The 27,128-nt window shown below is 44.3% G+C and overlaps 1 protein-coding gene across 3 annotated transcripts in view; it reads left to right on the top strand.

Moving 5' to 3' along the window:
- The first annotated feature begins 9,163 nt into the window (after positions 1 to 9,163).
- pou6f2 (POU class 6 homeobox 2) overlaps positions 9,164 to 27,128 on the top strand; it is a 110,455-nt gene continuing 92,490 nt past the window's right edge. Inside the window, exons 1-2 of one of the 3 annotated variants that reach the window (XM_054751457.2) lie at positions 9,164 to 9,447; positions 9,991 to 10,172. In XM_054751457.2, the coding sequence (XP_054607432.1) occupies positions 10,007 to 10,172 (166 nt within the window). In that variant the 5' untranslated portion in view covers positions 9,164 to 9,447; positions 9,991 to 10,006. Of the gene's footprint in view, positions 9,448 to 9,571; positions 10,173 to 27,128 lie in introns of those variants that run through there. The other 2 variants (XM_070553106.1, XM_015954702.3) reach the window with 2 other exon arrangements.

Genomic DNA, 27,128 nt, shown 5'->3' with positions numbered 1-27,128 from the left:
GATACTCCATAAATTCGTGGACAACAACGACAAGAGGTGGATGTTGCATTTAGTTTAATATATTTAAATTTAGCCCATAACGTTTAGAAGTATTTTTTTGCTAATATTTTAGTGTGTTTACTTAGTAAACAAGACGAGGAAGAATGTAATCACTTCAAACTACAGGTAGTAATAAAACGTATTTGTTGTGTAACTGCAAATATGATGTCAGGTAATTGAGATTGAACATCCAATGTAGGCCTACAAGCGTGTCCTTATTTAATTTTAATACATTTTTACAGCCTGAGTGTTATTTTCTTAAAGTTTTCATCTTTTTATTGATAAAATAGCTAATTGGGGGATAGACGGGGTTTACCAGGCACTGACAAAAGGGTTTGAAGAGTTTGGGGTGTTATGTCTATATATGTACCCCTACTGAAAACAGTTTCTCCACTTTTCTAATCCTGATTTTCTCCTTTCCATTTGTTTACAACATCGGTGATGTAAGGACATTACTAAAATAATAAATAAATAACAATACAATATTTACTCTTCTTTTTTTCAGAACTGGAAACACCCAGTTTACAATTTAAAATGGTATCTGTGTTAAGCAACACTAGCATGCTTACAATGTAGCTACAGGTCTATCCATATTTAATTTCAACACATTGAGTCAAAGTGTATTTTTAAAAGTTTTCATCTCTGTACTAATGAACTGATTCACTAATGACACATAAACAGGTCATTAAAGGGTCAAATAATTAGGGGTGTTATATCAAGATGTGTACCCCCACTGAAAACTGTTTCTCCACATTTTTTTAGAGAGCAAAAAGCTTATCCAGATATTTTTTTATTATTAAATGCCAACATTTGTCTCCTCCTTGAACCGTCACCTTATAGTGGTGGAGGAGTTTGAGTGCCCTAATGATATAGGAGCTATGTTGTCTGGGGCACTTTGTGCCCCTGGTAGAGTCTCCCATGACAAATTGGTCTAAAGCCTGATTTATGCTTCTCCGTCTGCGTCAGTGCGGAGACACGCAACGCCATTATCCGTCCTTGCGTAGGGCTCCGGCAGGCACGCAAGTACGTACGGAGTCGAGCCCACTTTTTTAAACATCCGTTGAACGAGACGGATTACGCAAGCTTGTGATTGGTCAGGACGCCGCTGTTGTTTACAGCGCCGCCATTGCAAAGACAGCCGAGGAATTAGCGGCAGACACGGAGAAGCTTGAAAAAACTCTAAAAATATGAACGTTTCATCCTCCCGTGACTGGAGGAGTGAAAAGATGCGCAGCAAGCGTTTTATTTGTGGACGGAAATGACAGGAAACGTGGGTTTAGAGGTGGGGAGCGCATGAAGCGGTGGGAGAATGAGAAACAAATGTGTCCGTGTTAAAAGTCTCTTATATACACAAAAAACACAATATAAACACACTATCTTGGACCGATACATGACAGGATACCACAGAACAGCGCCCTCTGTGGTCCTGCCGGGCAATTGCTTTTCAACACTCTCCAGGAGATGGAGAGGTATGAGAGCAAAATGCTTCCGTCAATCCGTGCACGTCTGTCCCTTGCGGAGCTGATGGAGAAGCATAAACCAGGCTTTAGGTGAAGGGTGAGACAAAGAACGGTTCACAGGATCTTTCATGGATGAACTATCAAGGAGTTGGAGTACCCGGCCCGGAGGGTTACCGGGGTCCCACCCTGGAGCCAGGCCTGGGGCATGGGCCCTTGAGCGAGCGCCTGGTGGCCGGGCTTTCGCCCATGGGGCCCAGCCGGGCCCAGCCCAAACCAGATACATGGGCTCATCCAACTGTGGACCCACCACCCGCAGGAGGAACATGAAGGGTCTGGTGCAGTGTGGATCGGGTGGCAGACCGAGGCGGGAGCCTTGGTGGTCCGATCCCCAGACAAGGAAATTGGTTTTTGGGACATGGAACATCACCTCGCTGATGGGAAGGAGCAGGAACTTGTGACAGAGGTTGAGCGGTACCGGCTAGATGTAGTCGGACTCACCTCGACACTTAGCATTGGCTCTGGAACCCAAGTCCTTGAGAGGGGTTGGACACTCTCCTTTGCTGGAGTTGCTCCGGGTGAGAGGCGGAGGGCTGGGGTTGGCTTTTTGTTAGCCCCGAGACTCTCTGCCTGTGTGTTGGGGTTTACCCCGGGGGACGAGAGGGTAGCTTCCCTGCGTCTTCGGGTCGGGGAACGGGTCCTGACTGTTGTTTGTGCTTATGGGCCAAATAGCAGTTCAGAGTACCCATCCTTTTTGGAGTCCCTGGGATGAGTGCTAAATAGTGCTCCATCAGGGGACTCCATTGTCCTGCTCGGGGACTTCAATGCGCACGTGGGCAATGACAGCATGACCTGGAGGGGTGTGATTGGGAAGAACAGCCCGCCTGATCTGAACTCGAGTGGTGTTTTGTTATTGGACTTCTGTGCAAGCCGCAGTTTGGCCATAACGAACACCATGTTTGAACATAAGGATGCCCATCGGTACACTTGGTACCAGGGCAGCCTAGGTCACAGGTCGATGATAGACTTTGTAGACATATCATCTGACCTGCGGCTGTATGTTTTGGACACCCGAGTGAAGAGAGGAGCGGAGCTGTCAACTGATCACCACCTGGTGGTGAGTTGGATCAGATGGCAGGGGAAGATGTCGCATAGACCTGGCAGACCCAAACACATAGTGAGGGTCTGCTGGGAACGCCTGGCAGAAGAACCTGTCAAGACGGTCTTCAACTCCCACCTCCGGCAGAGCTTTGACCGCATCCCGAGAGCAGTGGGGGACATTGACTCCGAGTGGGCCTTGTTCCACTCTGCGATTGTTGAGGCGGCTGTTGCTAGCTCTGGTCGCAAGGTGGCCAGTGCCAGTCGTGGTGGCAATCCCCGTACCCGCTGGTGGACACTAGAGGTTCGGGGAGCCGTCAGGCTGAAGAAGGAGGCCTACAGGGCGTGGCTGGTCTGTGGGTCTCCGGAGGAAGCAGACGGGTACCGGATAGCCAAGCGGGGTGCAGCAGTGGCAGTTGCCAAGGCAAAATCTCAGGCGTGGGAGGAGTTTGGTGGGGCCACGGAGAAAGACTATTGATCAGCTCCAAAGAGGTTCTGGCAAACTGTCCGGCACCTCAGGAGAGGGAGGCAGCAACTCGCTCACACTGTTTACAGTGGGGATGGGGAGCTGCTGACGTCAACTGGGGCTATAGTCAGGCGATAGAAGGAATACTTTGAGGAGCTCCTCAATCCCACCTACACGCATTCCGAGGAGGAACCAGAGCCAGGAGACCTGGGGATGGACTGTCCAATCTCGGGGGCAGAAGTTGCTGAGGTGGTCAAACAACTACACAGCGGCGGAGCCCCGGGGGCGGATGAGATTCGTTCTGGGTATCTCAAGACTATGGATGTTGTAGGGCTGTTGTGGTTGAAATGTCTCTGCAAAATTGCATGGTCATCGGGGGCAGTTCCTGTGGAGTGGCAGACCGGGGTGGTGGTCCCCATCTTTAAGAAGGGTGACCTGAGGGTGTGTTCCAACTATAGGGTGATCACACTCCTCAGCCTCCCTGGAAAGGTCTACTCCAAGGTACTGGAGAGGAGGGTCTGATCGATAGTTGAATCTCAGATTGAGGAGGAGCAATGTGGTTTTCGTCCTGGCCGTGGAACTGTGGACCAGCTCTATACCCTTGCAAGGGTGATGGAGGGGGCATGGGAGTTTGCCTAACCAATCCACATGTGTTGTGTGGATTTGGAGAAGGCTTATGACCATGTCCCCGGGTGCACCCTGTGGGGGATGCTCCAGGAGTATGGGGTGGGTGACTTTCTGTTAAGGGCCATTCAGTCCCTTTACCAGAGGAGCGTGAGTTTGGTCCGCATAGCCGGTAGTAAGTCGGACCTGCTCCAGGTGAGGGTTGGACTCTGCCAGGGCTACCCTTTGTCACCGGTTCTGTTCATTACCTTTATGGACAGAATTTCTAGGTGCAGCCGTAGTGTGGAGTGTGTCGAGTTTGGTGGCAGGAGAATCTTGTCTCTGCTTTTTGTGGATGATGTGGTCCTCCTAGCTTCATCCAGCTCTTATTTTCAGCTCTTGCTGGGTAGGTTCGCGGCCGAGTGTGAAGCGGCTGGGATGAGGATCAGCACCTCCAAATCTGAGACCATGGTTCTCGACTGGAAAAGGGTGGCTTGCCAACTCCGGGTCGGGAGAGAGGTCCTACCTCAAGTGTTGGAGTTTAAGTATCTTGGGGTCTTGTTCACGAGTGAGGGTAGGAGGGATCGGGAGATCGACAGGCGGATTGGTTCGGCATCTGCAGTGATGCGGTCGCTGAGCCGATCTGTCGTGGTTAAGAGGGAGCTGAGCCAGAAAGCCAGGCTCTCGATTTACTGGTCAATCTACGTCCCAATCCTCACCTATGGTCATGAGCTTTGGGTAATGACCGAAAGAACGAGATCACGGATACAAGCGGCCGAAATGAGTTTCCTCCGTAGGGTGGCCGGGCTCAGCCTTAGAGATAGGGTGAGGAGCTCGGACATTCGGGAGGGACTCGGAGTAGAACCGCTGCTCCTCCGGATCGAAAGGAGTCAGTTGAGGTGGTTTGGGCATCTGGTCAGGATGCCTCCTGGACGCCTCGGGCATGTCCTGCCGGCTGGAGGCCCCCGGGTCGGCCCAGGACACGTTGGAAAGGTTACATCTCCGGTCTGGTCCTGGAACACCTTGTCGTCCTGCCAGAGGAGCTGGTGGAGGTGGCCGGGGATTGGACGGTCTGGAGCTCCCTTGTTGGGATGCTGCCCCCGCGACCCGGACCCGGATAAGCGGAGGAAGACGACGACGGCCAGCATTTGTAAATAAAATTAAAATACACAAAATTTTTCATTAGGCCTACATATAAATATAAACATAAAGACAGGTTAGTTGACACAGTGATCAAAATAATGTAAAAACAGGACATGAAGTACGGTAGTTATATTTCAAAATAAGTTTATGAAATAACTAAAATTAATATGAAAATTACTCAAGGAGGATACAATAGCTCTAAATATTACTAAAAGTAATTGTTATTTAATAATACTGGACTTTTCATGTCATTTTTTTACTTGTATTAAGGTAAATCCTCTGAGAGGTCTATAGTTTTAAGGCAGGGTTTCATTACATTATTCCAATGTGATTACGGCATTAGAAGAAAGGAAAAAAGCATCACCCTAACAGTTATTTACTAAACCTACAAGCTCCTATTGCGCAGAATTATTACTTTTGATCGTTACATAAAATGTGATTTTGTGTGTATTTGCAGGTATTTTTGAGTGAGGTGTGAACGAACCCTTTGGATATGAAGTCAACTCCCATGATCCTTTGTCACTGCTGACAGCCACAGTCCAGATGAATGGCAAAGGTATGATTTGCCTCCGCTTTATTGAGATTGTCTCACACCTCTGTCTGTCCTCATCCATCCTCAGGAGAATCCTAATGTACTGATATCAAAGGGGGGGATTTTTTTTTCTTTACAATCTGCTTAGCAATGATTTATTGATTGCTGCTTCCACCCTCACTGAGATTACCAATCCTTTTTGGGAAATCAGGTTTTCGTACCTTTCATGAGTGTGTATGTGGTGCAGGTCCCCCCAGAGACACGAGAAGAGAGACTGACTTTGAGGAGCAGCTGTTTGAATCTCTGCAGTGTGACTCCTACCAGTGGTACGTCCAGTAGATATAGTTCCCCTGATTCTCTGCTTCTGCATAGTTTTGCAGTATTTATAGGTTAAGTGCAACCTGAGTTTGATTTGTGCTCATTCCCTTTCAAAGCATCAAATCCACACCTCACTTTCATTCCATAAGCATGCAGGATCCCCTCAGAGGCATCAGCATCTCTTAGACAAAAAAGGAAAATAATAATAAAAACAACCCTTGATCACATAGGAGGAGTCGTATTAGCGGACCGAACGCTTTGATGCTCCAGAATGTCAGCTCCGTGGATCGATCCAGCAAAAAATAAAAAATAAATAAACACACACCTGACCAATCAGAAGCATCTATCTGCTGTGGACCTGCTGGGCACCACAGTTTACAAACTTCAAAGAACTCCTTTTAATACACGGCTTTGATAGCCCTCAGCCTCCGCTGACCCGTCCGCTGGGGAGCGTTTTAGCGTTAGTGCAGCAGAGAGCCAAAACTCTTCATCTTATTAACAAGCTACAATAAAAAAAAAACAAAGGATAAATCATATCTTATGAAGCCTGGCTTATTTTCACCACTCACCTGCTCTTTTAAGATGTTTAGAAGTCTAGATTTAAATTTAAGTTAGTACATAATGATATTGCGTATTTAAATTTATTAGGAAATAAGAACAGTTTGGTTAATAACCCTAAGGGGGAGACAAACCATCATCTACTAAGTTATATTAGACACCAGCATCTCAGTGTGCTGCTAACTCACTCAAACATTAAACTATTTGGATGTTGCTTCTATTTTTTATGTGCTAGACATTAATTAGCTATTTAAAAATGCATTTTTATTTATTCATTTATTTTTTTGAAGTATTTAAAAGCGTTAACATTACTTCTAAAATTAGACAACAATTGCACATCTTTAAGGATGAAATATTAAAATGTATAGCTGCGTGTTATTAGGAGCAAAAACATAATTAAATTATCTGCAATAAATCTTTTAAAATAGCCAATATCTAAATATGTCCTTCTAAAATGTATATTTATTCATCCTGTTAGAAGAAAACCAAATTATCAGTGAAGATCGTCTACCTGTTTGTGACTTTTGGACCCAAACTACTAAAAAAGGATGTAAACTTCAACTAGATCTTGCAAAACAATAAAATAAGATTCAGTTTTAGGAGCAGAAAGCTGGAAGGTTTAAATTTGGTATTTATAAATTTTATTTGGTTAAAGGGCATCAAGCTTATCTAATGTTGTGGTTTAAAAAAACATCCACATTATTCCAGAAGGATTATTAATGTGCCCTCTTTTTTAAACAAAAACAGGTCTTTAATAATGAGAAATAAACCTAACCTAATATTTGAAATTAAGCATTAGAATATTAGGACATAAAAGTGTTTTTACATGATTCAGATTTCAGGGAAACAAGGACAAGAGAATACCTGATGAAATTCTCAGGTTTACTCGTTTTACTTTTTTAAATAATTAATAAATAATTTAGTTATAAAAATGTAAAAAATGATACAGAATGATTCATATTTGAGAAACAGCTGCTTTAAGTGCCTTTTTAAAATAAAGAGAATAAATTAATGAAATGAAGTTATGCCTTTAACGTCCACTTCAGTGGTCTCCTTTAAAAAGCAGCTTAAATCTCACCTGTTCAAGCTGGCTTTTGTATGACCTTCTCCACCACTCTCTCTTTATTCTACCCTCCCACCTATTCCACCTTCCTCAGGATCCACTGATGTCCCTATCTATTCACTCTCTCTCTCTTTCTTTACATTTTTAATCACAGTTGTCTATTTTTTGCTCATTTAAAAATATTTTCAACCATTTTCTAAAAAAATTTTTTATGTTTACATTTTTTGTTTTTGTGAAGCGCCTCGTGATTTTTGTCTTGAGAGGCGTTCTTCATATCCTGAGCTAATTATGAGTTCATAAAACGACAGCTTTTGGAATATTTTGTGTTTTTATAGAAACTTAAATGACTTTGGAAATAAAAAATACATTTATACCAGATTACTGTAGATTAGATGAAACTTCATAGTAATGGTTATGATAAATATATTTATTTGTTTATTGTTAAAACCCTTAAATCTCTGTGTCGGGTCCACCAGCTCTTAGCACTGATATCTGATGACATCTGCTATCTACTAATTGTCCTGCCAGTGGGGGGTATGGGTGGGAGCTGGGGGGGGGGGGGGGTTTAATGGAGTGCTTTTTCTTGCTTCCGCAACCTGTTCCTGTGCTGAGGACCGAGGCCACACAGAGAAGAAACATGACGAACTGTTTCTGCTCAATCAGGAGTTTTAGGATCATTTTAATAATCTGAAATAATCCACCAAAACTCCACTTCTCAACATTCATTTCATGGATGTAGCAGCTTTTTAAACCTGAGCTACATCACCAACCACGAATAAAACAAAGAATCTGATGACGTGATTTGAAAAGGGCCAAGCGGAGTTTTTGAAATAATTATCTGCTGCCTAAGATGGTGAGAGATGTGTCGTCCTCTCATCCCGCAGCCTCACAGGCCAGAGGAAGATTACAGCTCTGATCTCATTCCCAGCACTTGTTTGGAGTCTGTCAGGAAGAGAAATGCCAACATTAGAGAGGTACCGCCACACTCCTGATATGATGAAATAAGGAGAAAAGGGGAAAAGGAAAAAGATGGAAGGATGGACAGAAAGGACCCTGCCCTTCTCTGAAGTGTCAGTAGCTTGTTTATTCTATTTTTCATTGCAGCTGCCGGGGCGAAGATTCCCATTTTTCCTTTCTTCTTTCCCCCCACCTCCTGACAAAAACCACTGCTCTCATCTTTTATAGGTCTTGCAAACTCTCATGCCCCAGTGAAAATTACATTGTGAAGCGGTAGAAAATTTCAGGGCTGCCTGTGCTCTCCGCTGTCCCTCTGAGCTTTCAAACAGTCAACAGACTGTGAAGAATAAATAATAAAAAACTATTGATTATTTTGATGACTGCAAGATTCAATTAGGTATTAATTTTGCCCTCCAGTGGACCTATCAAGCAGCTCAAAGGGGAGGGGGAGGGAGTGCATGCAGAGTGTGGCCGGGCTCAGACTGAGGGGGAAAAATGTGTTTACCTTGATGGGCGGCGTGGGGCGGCGCGGAGCGGAGCGGCTCATCGATGTGCGGTGTCCCACATTTAAGTGCTCCTGATGACTCGTGACATTGTTACCGGGGATATGAGTATTGACCAGTTGGATCACTTTTTTTTTAAATGACAGCTTAAACTACTCCCATTGATTAACATTTTCATAGATTATCATGTGTCATATCAGAAAGGGCAGATTCTGGAGATGGACACACTAAAAAGGCCCCTCTGGGTATCAAATCATCGACCACCATGATTGACGCAGGGGGCTGATGATGGGTGCAGGAGTAAGATAAGATTACCCCCCCCCCCCCCCCTCCTCCTCCTCCTCCTTCTCCGTGCTGGTCACCTGTCCTCAGCTCAGACGTATTTAGGTTGATTCATAAATAAGAAAGGGGGCCGTGGTCCTGCTGCTCTGTTACTGCGCCTCAGAGCCCGAGGTGGGGTGAGCGCTGTCTGAGGAGCTTTCCAGTCAGAAGACACGAGGGGGAAGAGACAGAGGGAGGTGACATCTCCAGGGCTTTGCTGTGGAAGTTACCTCAGGCTTGAACCTGTGGTGGCTTTTTAAACAGAGACAAGAAGGTTGAGGAAGCTGCCCCTGCTTCAGAGGGACGCGTGTTTTAGTGGTGGCATGTTTTAGCTGCAGCGTCACTGCAGCCTCCAAATTTCTAACTTTTTTCTTTTGGAGCCCCTAAAGGTAAGATAAATTGTCTCTTTCTCTGCAGAAAGTTTCAAACTCTTTCTTAAAGGTGCTTGGATCTTTACTGGAGCTAAATTTGACTTAGTAATCCTTGTATTTAGAGGTGATTTAGTATTTTAACAGTGATTGTATTTATTTATCATCTGAAAGTGTCATCAGTGTTTGCTGAGGACGAGGCACACGTCAGGTAGTGATGAGCCCCTTGGAGATGGATGCGTCCCCGCTTTAGGACTGCACAGTATAATGGTGAAGCCAGGCGATCCGTAACAGCTCTTCTCCAGGCAGCAGCCGGCAGTATCAGCGGGGTAGCACCAGGCTCAGATAAAAGAGGGGAGCTGAGGAGGGAGGGAGCAGTAGAGAGAGGGAGAATGGTGAGTGAGCAATAGGAAGGAGAAGCTGGGTAGAGAGAGAGTGAGTGGAGACACACAAGGAGTCGCTGAGGGTGAAACGCTGAAGCACATCTAACCAGGGGCATTTTCTCTCCTCTTTTTTTAATTTATTTTTTTATTTCTTTACTCCGTTTCCCACCTGGGCTCCCAGCTTCCTCCCGGATCCGATGATTACAGGGCAGCTGAGCAAGCCGCTGCTCTCCCTGCGCAGCAACATGAGCGCAGCAGAACTCAGAGCGGACGACAAAGCGGCGACCCCGGACAGCGATTTGAACGATGAGCCCCTGCCCTCTGAGGCCACGGACAGAGAGGGCACCCCCAACAATCTCTACGGTGAGTCCATTAAAATCTCACGTCTGCTCCTTTCTGCTGGAGGACGGAGGTCCGCTCCAGGCTGCAGCGAGTGGAGAAGAGAGCTTCCAGAGCTGGGACAGGTGTGAGAAAGTCAGGAGACAAACTCAATGCATAAAGGAGGAACTCTGATTTTAGAGTCTTAGCATCAAATTCAGTGATACGCTGTTTGTTTTTAACTTATTGTCATTTTGAAATACTCCTTTATAAAGTTATGTTTTATTCTTGAAGAAGCTTTTTGCTTTTTTCAATAAATCTTTTAAAAAAAAGTTTAAATCAACCTGTAAAAAAAATCTGATTTTCATCCTAATCAGATTCTGTTTTAAACCTGCAAGTCCTGCAAAGTCTGGATTTGTTTACATTTTTTTTCCATTAAAATTAAAGAAACTTGATTAGCGCAATTTAAATATTAGTCAAACCAACAAAACATCATGTGATTGGGTCAAAAATTAGCATTAAGTTAAATAAATCAAATAATTTTACAGTTTATCAAAAGTGATTTATAGTTCTGTTGTTGCTCAGTCTTCAGACTCATTTATGTTTGGTCCTGCACTTTGGATATTTGATTCTTAATTACAATGTTCTAATTATTTTCATCAGGCGTTGTTTACAAACACATGTTTTTCATAATTAGGCGTTTCAGTCATGTGGACTCATTCAATCACTGAAGCTCGTTATGAATCAGTAAACACGACAAATGGAATAATAACTTAGCAGATGTTCTAAATTGAATTTGCAAATTAAAAAAGTTATTTACATTTGAACTTTTTATTCTTTGTAATCAGTGAGATGATCAACTGAAAATGTGTATTGAAGCAAAGTTTCCACTAATATTTTATTGTATAGCAGAAAACTTGAATGACTTTTTATTTTTAATTACATTTTAATAAACAGTGACTAATAAGAGAGTTTCTTATGTAACATTTACCAGAATCTTCCTTTTCCCATTGATTTTTATGTAATTTATAAATGTGGTTTAGATTTTTAATACAAAACGAGATTTAGATTGTTGCTTGGAACAATAGAAATACTTTAATGACAGCTTTAAATTATTTTTATTAAATGAAGTGTGCTCCTGACTCAAGTGTGTTTGTTAGTCATATTGTTATTTATAGAATCTGAATTTACGTTTAACCAGGCTTTAATTTGTTGTTTCTCAGGTTTTCAGGAAAGTTAGTGTGTGTGTGTGTGTGTGTGTGTGTGTGTGTGTGTGTGTGTGTGTGTGTGTGTGTGTGTGTGTGTGTGTGTGTGTGTGTGTGTGTGTGTGTGTGTGTGTGTGTGTGTAATCAGAGCTGAGTTATCTTTAAATTCTCCCATCTGGAATAACCTCGGGCTAGTCCTCCAAACACGAACTGCTAGGATTTGTCTCAAAAGCATTTGAGCAATTTGGTTTAATAAGCATCAAACCCTTTAGAGTTTCTTCCTCTGATCATTTTTATCACTTTTGTTTCTCCTTCTCTCTAAAGCTCATTCATGTTTTTCTACTCTTTTGAGAAAAAGCCGAGGAATAACTCTGATGCACCCCTGCTTTTTGGAGACATGACACCAGGATGCTCTGCTTCCTGCTTGCTGATGGACTCTGGTCCTCCTGCATGTTGAGCCACTCCTGTGTGAGGCGTGAGGCTTGGGGGGTGCTTGTCTCTGCCCGGTGGCAGAGCCTTAGGCTGTGCCAGCAGCAGCTTGGGTTTGGGAGCCGCTGCCCAGATGACTTGTCAGGAAACAGTGGGGAGATGTTGCAAAGTCAGGAGGGAGGTAGGAGGGGGAAGAAGAGAGATGAGGTGATGTTTTTTTGTACAAATTTAAGGTATTCTGTGTTTGAAAAGGTTGTTTTGTTCAAGTTCAAACAGAAGGTGTTATTATTTTGAACTGATGTATTATGTTACCTGCCATGAGTCTATTCAAAAGCTTTTCTGAAAGCAGGTAAAAGCTGCAGAAAATAAACAGTTTTTATCTTTATTTTCAGTTTTGTTGAAAATATTATTTATGCAGATGAGTTTTCAGCCTGTCTGCACAACATGAATCCCATGAATTTAGTGTGAAACAAGTTTTAGATTAATCAAAACCAGTCCCTGGATTGTTTAGTGGTCATTTTTACGTGGGTCTGAACTAAGCAGGATGCCACAACATTTACATTCTTGTCATTTTTTTTTCTAGAATTGTAGCGAAGAAGCAAGATGAGACAAAAAAGTCTTTAGTTTTGTCTGTTTTCTGTCTCCTAACCATAAAACCGCTCTCTGATAGAGCGCTCGGGTTTCAGGACTAATCAGGACTAAGCAAAAACATCTCAATCTGATAGAAATAATCACACAGAAGTGCATTTATTTTATCACACACAGAGCAAAAACTTTTCCTTTAATAAAAAGCTTCCTGCAAGTAAAAAATTTTATAAATAAGCCTTCAGTGTTTGAACTTTTGCATCGAAATGGGATCAAATTGGCTTTGTCGTTTTGCAGTTAGAGCCTTTTACTACTCCTGATCCTCACAGTGGCGCGAGCCTTCAGCATTAGTGCCTTTAAACTGTTTATATGGTGTTTGTGTCGACTGGTGAAAGAGAAGTCAGTGGATTGTAGACAATCGTAGGGCTCGTGTATTGTAAGCCTTCTGCAGCCTCCACACGCATACCGCGTCGGTGAAAGGGTCATTCTCCTCCTAAAAGCTTGCCTGTGCAAGTACTCTTCCACATCAGGTAACAAGGGCTACGAGGCACCACAAACATCCCGCTGCCTTGTATTTATTCCAAGTAGAAGTGGACATTAGGTGGGAAAGCTGTGGTTAGTGGGGCAAGCAATTCTTCTTTTTTCTTTTTTTTTTTTTCCAAAGAATGCGATGGTGTTGGATGCCTACAGTTTCTGTCTTCTCTTCTCAAGCAAATCTCCCCTTTTCAGACATCAACAGACAAGATAATAAGACACTCAGAGCACAATTCTGTATTATATTCAGCAACCAAAGACTCATCTCTTGTCAGTTTGCATTTACTCTCCCAAGGATGTGACGCTTCTATCATCATGCTGTCAAAGAGAGCCAGGCTGGAAAGACAGGAGCACTCATTTCATACACTTACTGTCTGCATGAAATGGTCTGCACTTATACGGATTCTGCCAAAATGATGGTACATTTTCACAAAGGTCACCTCAAGAGACCCCTCCCTTCCCAAAAGAGCAAAATGAAATTTCACTGATTCCTGGTATTGGAGGTCGTGCAGGAGAAAAAAAAAGGGCCCAACTTCTTTATTTTTAGGCATATTAAGCTTTATTTACAGATTGTGAGCTTGTGTAGGGAGTTGGGTTATTTAACACATCATTGCATCATTGGGAAAGTTGCTGCCTCTATTCATTTTAGCTTTTAACTCATTTGAAGGTGCAAACATTTCACACCGAGGATCATTTATGTGTCCAATTTGGATTTCTTATAGTCTAGGGCTGCAACTAAAGGTGTCTTTTTATACTAAATCATCTAATGATTTAATCAAACCGTCTAAATCATGTTTCTCCTCTAAATAGATCAAAATCAACAGTTTTATTTTTGTTCTTTTAATTATTGTCAGCTTCGGGATTTTTTCTTCAAAGGAATAAAGAAATTAAAACAAAAACATGAAATATTTTGTATGAAATATTTATTACTTACAAAAATAAAATAACCCTCTAATTATTTACATTTTGAAATAAAATGACCGAATAATCAAAAATAACTGAACTGAAGAAAATCATAAATAGAACTGAATTCTTCCATTAGTTAGTTGCATCAATTATCATTTGTATCATTTATTAATTTTTCCAAATCAAATATTGGTTATTGTGCTTTTAAAGTTATTTAAAAAGAAAACTAAATGTGTTTTAAATGTTTAGTATTGGTTCTTTAGGCTCCCTACAGCAAGCACATTAAGAGACAAAATTCATCGAACGTGGGCCTCGATTCTGGTCTTAATGTTTTGCCACAACTTTATTCACTGGGAAATTAAACAGACAACCTGTCTAATTCCAGAGTAGATTTAGCAGCTTAAGCAGCCATGTTTGTTTTTTCCAGACGCTGACGTTTTAAGCCAAAAAATAAAAATAAAAAATAAAAAAACACACCTTTATTATTATTATTATTATGGTTGGAAAACTTTTATAAAATAGAAGTGGAATCAGCTTTTTATCCTCCATGATTGGGGTGTGACATTAGCTTCACAGACCAGTGGTGTGAAGGAAAATAGGTGTTTCTGTCTAAATGTTTAAAGGTGATGTATGAGGCCAAACTCACCACGGGGTTCTCTATAAACACCAAACGTGAAAAAGGGCATTGTTTTCTAAATTATGTATCTAAAAGAAGCTGTTTCAAAAATCCATTTGTGAGATCACAAACAAGAAAATTGGAATAAAACCACCTCTTACATGCAAGACACCTCCGGATATCTGAGCTTCTCAGCTAATAGCAGCCTGAGCTGGGAGGGGTGGGAGTGGCTTGCTCCTGCTTGTTTTCTTAAAGCAACAGAGCTCTGAAATGGCTCATTCTGGAATGTACTGAAAATGCCATCAATAAAACTGCTGAAATAACTTCGTGTGAGAGGGATTTAGCGTAAAGAATGCTCATATAGACCAGGAGTCCCTAACCTTTGTGAAACTGAGAGCTTCTTCATGGGTACTGAGCCACACGAGGGGCTACCAGGTTGATACAATAGTGACCTTTGAACTAGAATAGAGTTTAAAACATGGCAGCAGTTTTATTTATTTATGTTAGACTTGTGCTATTTGTAGAAAAAGCCTGTGGGCACCTTAAAGGTTTCCTGGGGGCACCAGCTTGGTGACCCCCATAGAGTTATTATGACTGACGTCATAAATTGTCTCTTTTATTTATTTATTAACTGAAACTATTTTCCAAAGTCAACTTTATTTACCTTAACTAATATCTGTGCCAGTCCTGTTATCATGTAGTTTTTCTATTTAAGTTCATTCATTTAATAAATATATTTTTCAACAGTTTATTAGGAATAATTTCTCTAAAATGTTGGTTATTAAGATGATTCTTACAAGTATAAAGTAAAATAAGGGACTGTTTCTTCCTGTAGAAATCTGTCACACACGTCACACAAACACACACATTGCTTGAGGCATGTGTTCTTATTATTTTTGTGTAATCAGCTTAGTGAGCAAGATGCATGGTGGGATAGGGTGCTTGCTGATGCAAAGAGCCTTGTAATGTTTTGTGTTGAGGTTAAGTAATAAAGTAGCACAAACCCAGCGCTGAATGAGCCTCGCTGAGCATATGAGAGTGGATAAAAAGAATAGAGGGGAGAACAAGTCTCTCCCCAGGAGGTGGATCTCATTATTAGGATTTCAGCTGTCTGCAAACTCGGAAACAAGCTTAATGCATGCTTATAAAACAGGTGTAATACATTTGCTAATGTGCTCGCTGTGCTCGTGGCTACAGCAACACAATCACGGCTCTGCACAGAGGACAAGGAGGGAGGATGAGCACGAAGTGGACTTCTTGTTTTCATAACAAACAACAGCAAAGGTCATCTGGTTCTGCAGATGCTTGTTTATGCAGAAATGACTTTGAGCAATGCACAAAACTTCAAAATATCTGACAACATAGTGATCCCCCTATGTTTAAGGTTAAGAAGATTATTTTTGCTTTGACTAGAAAGAACTCAGGGGGAAAGTACATTACAAGCACTATAGGGGGAGCGCTGTGGAGAAAATAAATTGAATTTTACCAACGAGTTTACTTTGGGTATGCACTTTCTTTAAGTTGAGGAATAATTTTCAAAAAAACGTGTGTAGCACGCGCGCTGTAACCAATACCAGTATGCCTTTCATGTAGAGCTAACAAAGAGAATGGTGTCTACAGGCTTGGACACGGTTGGTGTTGTTGAGATGTAATTGAAGCTCCAAGGGTCACATTTTCAGAATAGAAATTACAGTCTTGTCTTTGACTTGTGTGGCGTGAACCAGAGATGCATCACACAGCCCTTGTGTCCTTCACAAGCCTTTATTATTTATAACGTTCCCTCTTTGAGCAATGACCAGTACTAATGCATAACCTTCTGTCCTTCTGGCTGATTCGCTTCCTTTGAAACCAAAGATTGAGGCAGGAGAGATGGGTGTACGGTGGATGAGGCAGGGGTGTGGGCCGGGGGGGGGGGGGGGGGGGGGGACTAGGATAGGGACAGTGAAGATCCAGGCTATCGGGAAGTTATTATGTTTTTTCCTTTTATATCTCAGGATGTGGAACAACACTGTGATGCTTCTTTTCTCTTGAATAGAGTTATAAGCTTCAAAGCAATGCTATTTCCCCACGTCCATCCTTCCATTATTAGTCTGCTCCAGCGGAATAATGTGACGGGAGTGATGGACCAGGTTGGAGTGTCTTAACCACATCATTACCACAACAGGGAGACACAGGAGTACAGCGCTTTTCCAAAAGAAATTCATCCCTAGATAAACTTTGTTTAGCTCCGTTTCAGCGTGGATAAGATAAACTTTTATGCAGCCTGTAGGACTCACGTTATCCTTCAGTGATGGAGCCTGAGCTGCAGCTCGGCTGTGATCCATTGTTATCATACTTCTGTGACAGAAGGAGTCAGTGAGATGGGCTGGGGTGGGGGATCTTTGCAGGGGGCAAAGGCTAGAAAGTGGGACATAGGCAGCATTAGTGCCTGATAGCCTGGGGGGTCCTGGCTGATGTGTCAGGCATGACATGTGGGTGTCTAGTCCTGCACCCACCCTCACACACGAATACCACGCTGGACTGGTTTCACGCCTACCAGCTACTTCCAAGGTGATGCCCAAACTAGAACCATGTTTTTTTACGTAAAATATTTGAATTGAATTGAATTCTTTATTGTCATTATGCAAACACATAACAAAATTTGGTAGTAGCTCTCAGCTTAAAGGGCATTAAGACCACAAATAGAATGATAAAACATGCAGAGTAAAAAAAAAAGAACAATACATAAAGTTCCCTTTAGGGAGCCATACACACACTAGTAAAATGAGTAAAAAAGCTAAACAATTTTAAGGATATAAAAGATGGATGTTGCGCTGACTGACATTCTGATCGTACTGATCGAAATGTTGATTGATATTATTGCCATCCATCCATCCATCCATCCATCCATCCATCTATCCATTCCATCCATCCATCCATCCATCCATCCATCCATCCATCCATCCATCCATCTATCCATTCCATCCATCCATCCATCCATCCATCCATCCATCCATCCATCTATCCATCCATCCATCCATCCATCCATCCATCCATCCATTCCGTCCATCCATTTTCATCCGCTTATCCGGAGTCGGGTCGCAGGGGTAGTAGCCTAAGGCCCAGACTTCCCTCTCCCCAGCCACTTGGGCCAGCTCCTCCGGGGGAATCCCAAGGCGTTCCCTGGCCAGGTGAGAGACATAGTCCCTCCACCGTGTCCTGGGTTTACCTTTAGGTCTCCTCCCAGTTGGACGTGCTCGGAAAACCTCACCAGGGAGGCATCCAGGAGGCACCCTGACCAGATGCCCGAGCCACCTCAACTGGCTCCTCTCAATGTGGAGGAGCAGCGGGTCTACTCCGAGCCCCTCCCAAATGACCGAGCTTCTCACCCTATCTCTAAGGGAGAGCCCAGCCACTCTTCTGAGAAAACTCATTTCGGTCGCTTGTATATGCGATCTCGTTCTTTTGGTCACTACCCAAAGCTCATGACCACAGGTGAGGGTAGGAACGTTGATCGGCCGGTAAATCGAGAGCTTCGCCTTCTGACTCAGCTCTCTCTTCACCACGACAGACCGGTACAACGCCCACATCACAGCAGATGCAGCACCAATCCGCCTATTGATCTCACGCTCCAGTTTTCCCTCACTCGTGAGCAAGACCCCAAGATACTTAAACTCCTCCACTTGGGGCAGGACCTCATCCCTGACCCGGAGAAGGTATTCTACCCTTTTCCGAATCAAGACCATGGTCTCAGACTTAGAGGAGCGAATTCTCATCCCAGCTGCTTCACACTCGGCTGCGAACCGCTCCAGCGAAAGCTGAAGATCATGTTCTGATGATGCCAACAGGACCACATCATCCGCAAAAAGCAGAGACCTGATCCTCAAGCCACCAAAACGGATGCCCTCCACACCTTGGCTGCTCCTAGAAATCCTGTCCATAAAGGTTATGAACAGAATCAGTGACAAAGGACAGCCTTTGTCACTGATTCTGACTCATTCCCAGTGAGTCCAACTCTCACTGGGAATGAGCCCGACTTACTGCCGGCAATGCGGAGCAAGCTCTGACACCAGTCATACAGGGACCTAACAGCCCGTATCAGAGGGCCTGGTACCCCATACTCCCAGAGTACTCTCCACAGGGCCCCCCGAGGGACACGGTCAAACGACTTCTCCAAATCCGCAAAACACATGTAGACTGGTTGGGCAGATTCCCATGCACCCTCCAGGATCCCCGTATTGATATAGAGCTGGTCCAGTGTTCCACGGCCAGGACGAAAACCACATTGCTCCTCCTGAATCTGAGGTTCAACAATCCGACAGACCCTCCTCTCCAGAACCCCTGAATAGACCTTACCAGGAAGGCTCAGGAGTGTGATCCCCCTGTAGTTGGAACATACCCTGCGGTCCCCCTTTTTAAATAAGGGGACCACCACCCCGGTTTGCCAGTCCAGTGGGACTGCCCCCGATGTCCACGCAATATTGCAGAGCTGCGTCAGGCAACACAACCCCACAATATCCAGAGCCTTAAGGAACTCCGGGCGGATCTCATCCACCCCTGGAGCCTTGCCACAGAGGAGCTTTTTAACCACCTCAGTGACCTCAGCACCCTCAGCACCAGAGATGTGAGAGGCCAACCCAAAAGCCCCAGACTTTGCTTCCTCACTGGAAGACGTGTCGGTGGGATTGAGGAGGTCTTCCAAGTATTCTGCCCACGATCCACAACGTCCTGAGTAGAGGTCAGCAGCACACCGTCCCCACTATAGATAGTGTTGGTAGCACAATGCTTTCCCACCCTGAGGCGCCGGATGGTGGAAAAGAATCTCCTCGAAGCCATACAGAAGTCTTGCTCCATGGTCTCACCGAACTCCTCCCATGCCTGGGTTTTTGCCGTGGCGACCACCCGAGCCGCGTTCCGCTTGGACTGCCGGTATCCGTCAGCTGCCTCTGGAGTCCCACAGGCCAAAACGACCTGATAGGACTCTTTCTTCAGCTTGACAGCGTCCCTAACTGCCGGTGTCCACTTGCGGGTTCAGGGGTTGCCACTACGACTGGCACAGACGATCCTGCGACCACAGCTCAGGTCGGCCGCCTCAACATTGGAGGCAAGGAACAGGGTCCATTCAGACTCAATGTCCCCCGGTTCCCCCGGAACATTTTGGAAGTTCTATCGGATGTGGGAATTGAAGCTCCTTCTGACAGGGGACTCTGCCTGACTTTCCCAGCTGACCCTCACGATACGTTTGGGCCTGGCTGGTCTGACCGGCATCCTCCCCCACCATCTGAGCAAACTCACCACCAGGTAGTGGTCAGTTGACAGCTCCGCACCTCTCTTCACCCGAGTGTCCAAGACATGCGGCCGCAGGTCAGAAGAAACAACAACGAAGTCGATCATCGAGCTGCGGCCTAAGGTATCCTGGTGCCAAGAGCACATATGGACACCTTTATGTCTGAATATGGTGTTCATTATTGACAATCCATGACTGGCACAGAAGTCCAATAACAAACACCACTCAAATTCAGATCCGCAGGACCGTTCCTCCCAACCACACCTCTCCAGGTCTCACTGTCGTTGCCCATGTGAGCGTGTAAAGTCCCCCAACAGAACGAGAGAGTCACCGGAAGGAGCGCTCTCCAGCACCCCCTTCAAGGTCTCCAAATCGGGTGGGTAGTCTGAACTGTAGTTTGGTGCATCAGCACAGACCACAGTCAGACCCCCCCCCCCCCCCCCTCCCCCCCCCCCACACACACACACATAGGCGGAGGGAGGCTACCCTCTCATTCACTGGGGTAAACCCCAATGTACAGGCATCAAGATGGGGGGCAACTAGTATGCTAGTATTAACAGCTCTAGGGAAGAAGCTGTTCCTCAGCCTGGTGGTTGTGGCTTTGATATTCCTGTAACGTTTCCTGGATGGTAGCGGCATAAACAGTTTGTGACCTGGATGGAAGGAATCAGCAGCAATACGGTTAGCCTTCCTTTGTAGTCTGATGGTATATACTGAGTCCAGATCTGGTAGTGGGCTCCCCACGATCCACTGAGCAGTTTTCACCACCCTGGCCAGGTCTTGTTTGTTCTGGACGGTACAGCTCCCATACCACACCGTCATACTGAGTGATAGGATGCTCTGTAGAAGTTCTTTAGCAGTTTGGGGGAGAGACCGGCTCCCTTCAGTTTCCTAAGGAAGAAGAGTCTTTGTTGGGCCTTCTTTACCAGAAAGGAAGTGTTCAGTGACCAGGTTAGATCTGAGGTGATGTGGATGCCCAGGAATTTGATGTTGTCTACACGCTCTACTAGCTCCCCTCAAATGAGTAGAGGTGGGTGCTCTGTCCTGCTGGACTTCCTGAAGTCCACTATGACCTCCTTGGTCTTATTGGTGTTGAGCACTAGGTTGCTCAAGGAACACCACTGAGTGAGGTGCTGTATCTCCTCTTTGTAGAGGGTCTCATCGTTGTTTGTTATGAGACCCACTATGGTGGTGTCATCAGCAAACTTCAAAACCATGTTTGAGGGGTGCAGGGCTGTGCAGTCGTGGGTATATAATGTGAAGAGAGCTGGACTGAGCACACAGCCCTGAGGTGTACCTGTGTTTAGACTCATGGTAGATGATGTTCGGTCTCCTATTCTCACCACCTGAGGCCAATTAGTGAGAAAGTCCCTGATCCAGAGGCACATTGAAGCAGAGAGTCCCAGGTTATAGTTTCACTATCAGCTTGTCTGGGATGATGGTGTTGAATGCCAAGCTGAAGTCAATGAATAGCATCCTAACATAAGCGTTATGATGCTGCAGATCTGTCAGAGTGCTGTGTAGTGCAAAAGAGACAGCGTCCTCGGTTGACCGGTTCCCCTTGTAGGCAAACTGGTATCTGTCCATACCAGTAGGAAGGCTGTCCTGGATGTATTTAAGGAGGATCCTTTCAAAGCACTTCATGATGGTAGGGGTCAGTGCGACTGGGCGGTAATCATTCAGGCTGGTTACAGCAGATTTTTTGGCACAGACACAATGATGGAGGACTTAAGGCAGACAGGAACAGTAGAGAGCTGTAGGGATAGTTTAAAAATGTCCGTGAAGACCCCTGCCAGCTGGTCAGCACACGACCTCAGGGTCCTCCCTGACACCATGTCTGGTCCTGTGGCTTTGCTGATTTTAATCCTTTTCAGGGAAGAAGTGACCTGATCGAGCTGCAGGATCAGGGGCTGTTGCTGCTCCTCCAGTTTAGTGGGAGCAGCAGCAACTCTGTCACTAATGGTGTCAAATCTGGAGAAGAAGCTGTTCATTGTGTCAGGAAGAGAAGAATCCTCTCTGATCTGCTGGCTGGTGCTCCTGTAGTCTGCCATGGTTCTCAGTCCCCTCCACATGTTCTGCAGATCGTTGATCTTAAAGTACTCCTTAATGCGTTGCCTGTATCTGGATTTAGCCAGCTGTATTCCTTTTTTCAAGTCTCTCCGAGCATTGCTGTATGCCAGCCTGTCACCAGCCCTGTATGCAGCATCTCGGGCTTTGAGTAGGGAGCGCACTGGACCGTCCATCCATGGCTTCTGATTAGGAAAAACTAATAAATTTTGTGGATAGAACGGCGTCAGTGCAAAATTTCACATAAGATAGAACAGCTAATGTGTAATCCTCAAGATCTGAGCCCTCTTTAAAGATGTCCCAGTGAGTAGACTCAAAACAGTCCTGAAGTGCTGAGGAGGCCTCCTCAGTCCAGACCTGAACAGACCTGATTGTAGGTTTTGATCTGCAGATCAGTGGTCTGTTTACTGGGATGAGATCAACAGTAATGTGGTCAGACAAACCTAAATGTGGAGCTGCAACAACCTTGTATGCCCCTTTAACGTTGCAGTAGACGTGATCCAGGATATTGTTTCCTCTGGCTGGAAAGCTTATGAATTGGAGTTTAGGTAACACACTCTTAAGTGATGCATGGTTAAAATCTCCAGCAACAATCACAACCGCCTCTGGGTTAGCATTCGTCTGTCTGCTTATCAGGTTGTGCAGCTCCTCCAGGGCTAGCTTAGCATTAGCCTTTGGTGGAATGTAGACAGCTACAGAACGGAGCAGAACTCTCATACCAGCTTGAATGGTCTACACTTTACCGCCAGGTATTCCAATTCAGGGGAGCAGAAAGTTCCGATGGTTTTAGCGGTCGTGCACTAGGAGTTGTGTACATACAGAGCCAGGCCTCCACCTTTGCTTTTAGCCGAGGCAGCCGTCCTGTCTGCCCGGAACAAGGAGCGCTCCTCGAGCTCCACTGCAGCGTTGGGGATGTTGTTATCCAGCCTTATCTCAGTGACAATCGTGACACAGCTGTTCAACTGTCGGGAGGCGATGCATAGCCGGATCTCATCTAGCTTGTTGGCGAGGGACCTGGCGTTGGAGAGAAAAAGCTGGGGAGGGCCGTCTGTATGGATTAGCCTGTAGCCTAGCAAGTAGGCCGCTCCGCTTCCCCCGCTTCTGCTTACGGTGTCTCCTCCGTCTCCTGGGCCACACAGGGGGGATGGTGAGAGCCTCCTCCGTCCACTGTAGCTCAGATGGGATAAAATCCTGTTTTGAGTAGGTTAATTTTATGACCCGGTCTTCGATTTCCAGTAGTGCCCTTGTATACTTCTTCAATGCCTTGGTTGGCAGGACGGTCAAAAAACAAGCTAAAAACATAAATAGACAAACAAACAGCTGAGAGCCCCCGAGCTGCTGCGCGTTGTGCGCCACCATCTTTTTCTTCATCATTTCAACCTTCCATCTACACGGAAACTGCATTTTAGGAGCGTTGGAGCATTTGTTTTCCTTTTTTTGAAGGAGATTCAAAGTGGAAGAAAAAAACTTAAAAATGTATTTCCAAATAAGTCAGATTGTCAAACTGTTCTGCACTTCTTTATTCTTACAATGTGATTTAAAGTTAAAGCTCATCGTTCACATCTTCTTCTTGTGTTTAAACAAAGTGCAAACTTTATGCACGGGCTCCATGTTTCCTGCACCACCTGACCTGACCTATACTACAGCATTTTGGCTCATTTTCAGTGTTTTTCTGTGGATGAAGACTTTTTTAGAAACACTGCTCTGTTTAGGAGGATATTTTTAAAAACACAACTATAGGGCTGCAAGATATTGGAAAAAATTCACTTTTTCTACTTTTCTATTGAAGACTTATGCTGCACTCCAACAGTCTTGTTTATAATTAATCTGTTGGTACCGCTGGTGGTAAATTAGTTCCTTTCAGGTCAAATCAGCCTTTTTTGCATCATGATGCAATCATAACCTTAGACACAGTAAAGGATCTTGTTGCACCACTCACAAATGCAAAATTATGTCTAAGTCACCATTCTAAGCCACATATCATTACCAGAACCGAACCATCTCAAACACAAATCTGTCTTGTCACATCCAAAAGAGTGCAGTTACAGTAGAATAGAATAGACTTTGTTAATCCCACAATGGGGAAATTCACTCTTTACAGCAGCGGATACACTTACAGAAAAGCAAGAAGAAAAATAATAACAAAAGTACAATAATGTTGTTGTGTATTCAAATGCAGACATTACAAACAAACATTTCAGAGCCAAAATAGCATTTTTTTTAATCAAGCATGGCCGTCCTCCTGGTTGATTTTGACCATGCCTTTTCTCTGGGTCTTGGGGAGTACTACAAGTGTATCAACTTTCATAACTCTACTAATAAAAAGGTACTTTAGGGTGCTGATTTTTCCACTTCTATGGGGCACTGCCGAGCCATTTTTATGCACAATCTACGTTTGGGCAAAATTTGGTGACTTTCTGAATTTGATTAAGGTTCCTTTCTATAAAGAATAACAATAATAAACAGAGAAAATTACAATAGGCCTTTGAAGTTTTACTGCTTGTTGCTCGTTTGCTGTTGTACGCAACAAACGTATGCATTTGAGTACAATTAATGTCCTTCAATTAAATAATTAGTCCACAACATCTACAATCCAACATGATACCTTTGAAAACCTTTGAAAGTTCCTTCAGATGTCTCCTTCTGACAAAGGTTTCATCACCTCCATTTGCATCCCCATGCTAGCTTCAAACTTTTAATCCAATCGCTGAAGGGTTAAGCCCTCTACTGAGGCACACTCTTAAACCATAGACCTTTCCGGTTGGCTCATGGGTCCCCGGAATAACTAAAAAAATGAAAGTAAACGGGGCTAAAAGGGCTATTTTTGAGTCTGCTTTGCCTTACGCCCCGGATTGCACACATGTTGTACTTCAATGTAAATGAAAGTAATGATGCGTGTTTCGACCACGCCGGTCATGTACTTTGAGATTTATCAGCTTGTAAAAGTTCGTAATTAGCATGACTATAAATCACACTACATAATCTCCTCTCCCCTAGCGTAGCTGCTTACCACACGGTCAGATTTATGGTGGTCTTTCTGAAGGAAGGATTAGAAGTTCGATGAACTTACAGCCATTTTTCCTCTGATTTTCTCTGTCTGGTTTAATGTTGTCACTTCGGTGATGCGCATTTGTAGCCCTGGACTTATTTTCACACAAAATCTAAAATTACGTGTCCCGCGGTTTGAAAATAAGCGCTTTATTGGCATCAAAATGTGTCTTTAAATTTCACGGACATCACATGTGAAATCGATGGCACATAACAGTTTTTAGCCCCATTGACTTGCATTCATTTTTTTCTGTCTTCTAGGGACCTGTGGTCCGGAAGTAGATGGGTGTGACTTAGGCTTCCTATTGGTCAAAAGTGCCGCATCTGACTGGTGTAGCTAATGTGGTGAAGTTTATCGATGCATTAAACAGCCAACAAAGTTCAAAAAACAACTTTGCTTCTGCAAACTGATTAAGAACGATTATGATTGGTGGTTTCAGGTATGCTTAACAGTAAAACACGATGAGGTTCAGCTGCGATGCGACTGCCGCGCACATCCACAATGTTAAAAATGGCAAACATTCTAAATATGATGAGTAATTTTACAACAGGAAACAGAAAACATCTAAAATCTCTCACATGAAAGAGGTGGAGTTTAAATTATTTTATTTTATTTCCGTGAAAAGCTTTTGTCACAAGATCTATGAGTTTCCATACAGACAAAGGAGCGGTCTGTGACACAGAGTGAGAGGAAGGCCTTTTTCATCACTGGGTTGTGGGCTGCAGGCAGCAGAATCCTATTTACAGCAAATATCATTTAAGTAATTTAGGGGGAAGAGCAATAGTGAAGCAGGCATCTCCTAAAAGGCTTACAGCTCTCTAAAGCTAGTCTTCATCCCAGTGCCCCACCTTCACTCGTGCCTGTAAAAGGATGAGGAATATTTGCCTCTTTCATCCCTGAGTTAATCAGGTTGACATTGCTTCGGGAATGAGCCGGACGCTCCGTAACAGATGTGCTCATGTGCAAAGTGTCCAAAGTCCCCTGTGAGGATGAGCACAAAACCCCCTTTCCCTCCTTCATCTTCCTCTCGCCATCACACCATCCCTTCTTCTTGACCTTTGAAATGGGTATTGCCTCTTCTCACCTATTTACCTCCCTCTGGTCTCTCTTGTGCTTGTGCTGCCATCAGTTCCTCTCCAACATCAAGGGAGAGACAGGTAAGAGCTGTGGCAGAGCACTCTCTGTGCCAGAGAGTACTCGTCTACAGAGTTTCCATGAAGACCCGTGGCCGTGAGCGAGAGTCAAGTGTTGGAGAACACGACCCTTACCACTGTGAGCGTTGTTTGCATGCAGATTCTCCATTCATCCACCAGAAACTCACAGCTACCTTTTGAAGTGGACTTTTTTCTGTAGTTTTCATTTAAAACCGCCCACCAGCAGATACATGTAAACTTTATTACATCCATTTTCTCGTAGCCCGTCATTCCTCTTCTCCCTCCGTCCTCCGAGTCTTCTCTCCTCTGCTCGAGGCTTAACGATCACCTCAGAAATAGTCACAGAACTGCTGAGGTGTAAAATCCTTTCTGTTCTGCACACTTCATGGCACCACCTCCTGTGTAATTCCCTAACTCCATAATTCCACTTTGAGCCAGAATAATGAATGAGATGGATTTTTCCTCCCCTGTAAGGTCTGCACCCCTGCACGGTGAGGAGTTGGGTTTTAATGTCGGAGGCTCAGGGAAGTCGCCGTGGCGTCTTCTCCCTCTTGCCCCATGCGGTACTCTTAATTAAGGAAATGACAGCTCTGCCTGCAGCAGTGGTGGCCATAATGTAGCTAATAGTGTTATAGGCAGACACTCAAAAGTCGGTCTCTGGTGATTTTCTATCCCCAGAAACACTATTGACCTATCCCAAGCAGCCTCTCCACCTTAGCCTCTAAACAGAGTATTACTTCAGTCCGTAGGGAGCCATCTGACTAAGAGCACCTGCAGTTATTGGCAGCAGATTATGCCCCGTGTTATTGTTGAGGGCTTTGGTGGGGTAATGAAACTGAGCTAAATCACCGGTGATTTTGGCTCTCTTGCATTCTACCAGGAGTTAAGCAAATCACTCGAAAGCTTCGTATTGTTGGCTGCTTTTGTCTTTTTGTGACGCTTTGTTGTGGTTTGTATTTCACACCGCTTGAGAGACAAGCATGACAGTAAAAGTGGTCCATCTCTCCCAGCATCAGCTGCCCCAGTGGTATTAACAAAATCAATGTCCAAACAATCTGGGACAATTGGTCGTGTATCGATGGAATTAAACTTTGTGTATGATGTGGCCTGTTGTCTGTCTGGGCCCATTCGTTACGCTCCAACAGCTTACAAATTCCTGCCAAACATCGATGCCCCAAATCAGCACCACA

This window comes from Nothobranchius furzeri, chromosome 7 (assembly GCF_043380555.1).
Source record: "Nothobranchius furzeri strain GRZ-AD chromosome 7, NfurGRZ-RIMD1, whole genome shotgun sequence".
NCBI classification, from domain to species: domain Eukaryota; kingdom Metazoa; phylum Chordata; class Actinopteri; order Cyprinodontiformes; family Nothobranchiidae; genus Nothobranchius; species Nothobranchius furzeri.
Note: the sequence above shows the minus strand (reverse complement) of the source record. Positions and strands in the feature narration are given on the sequence as shown.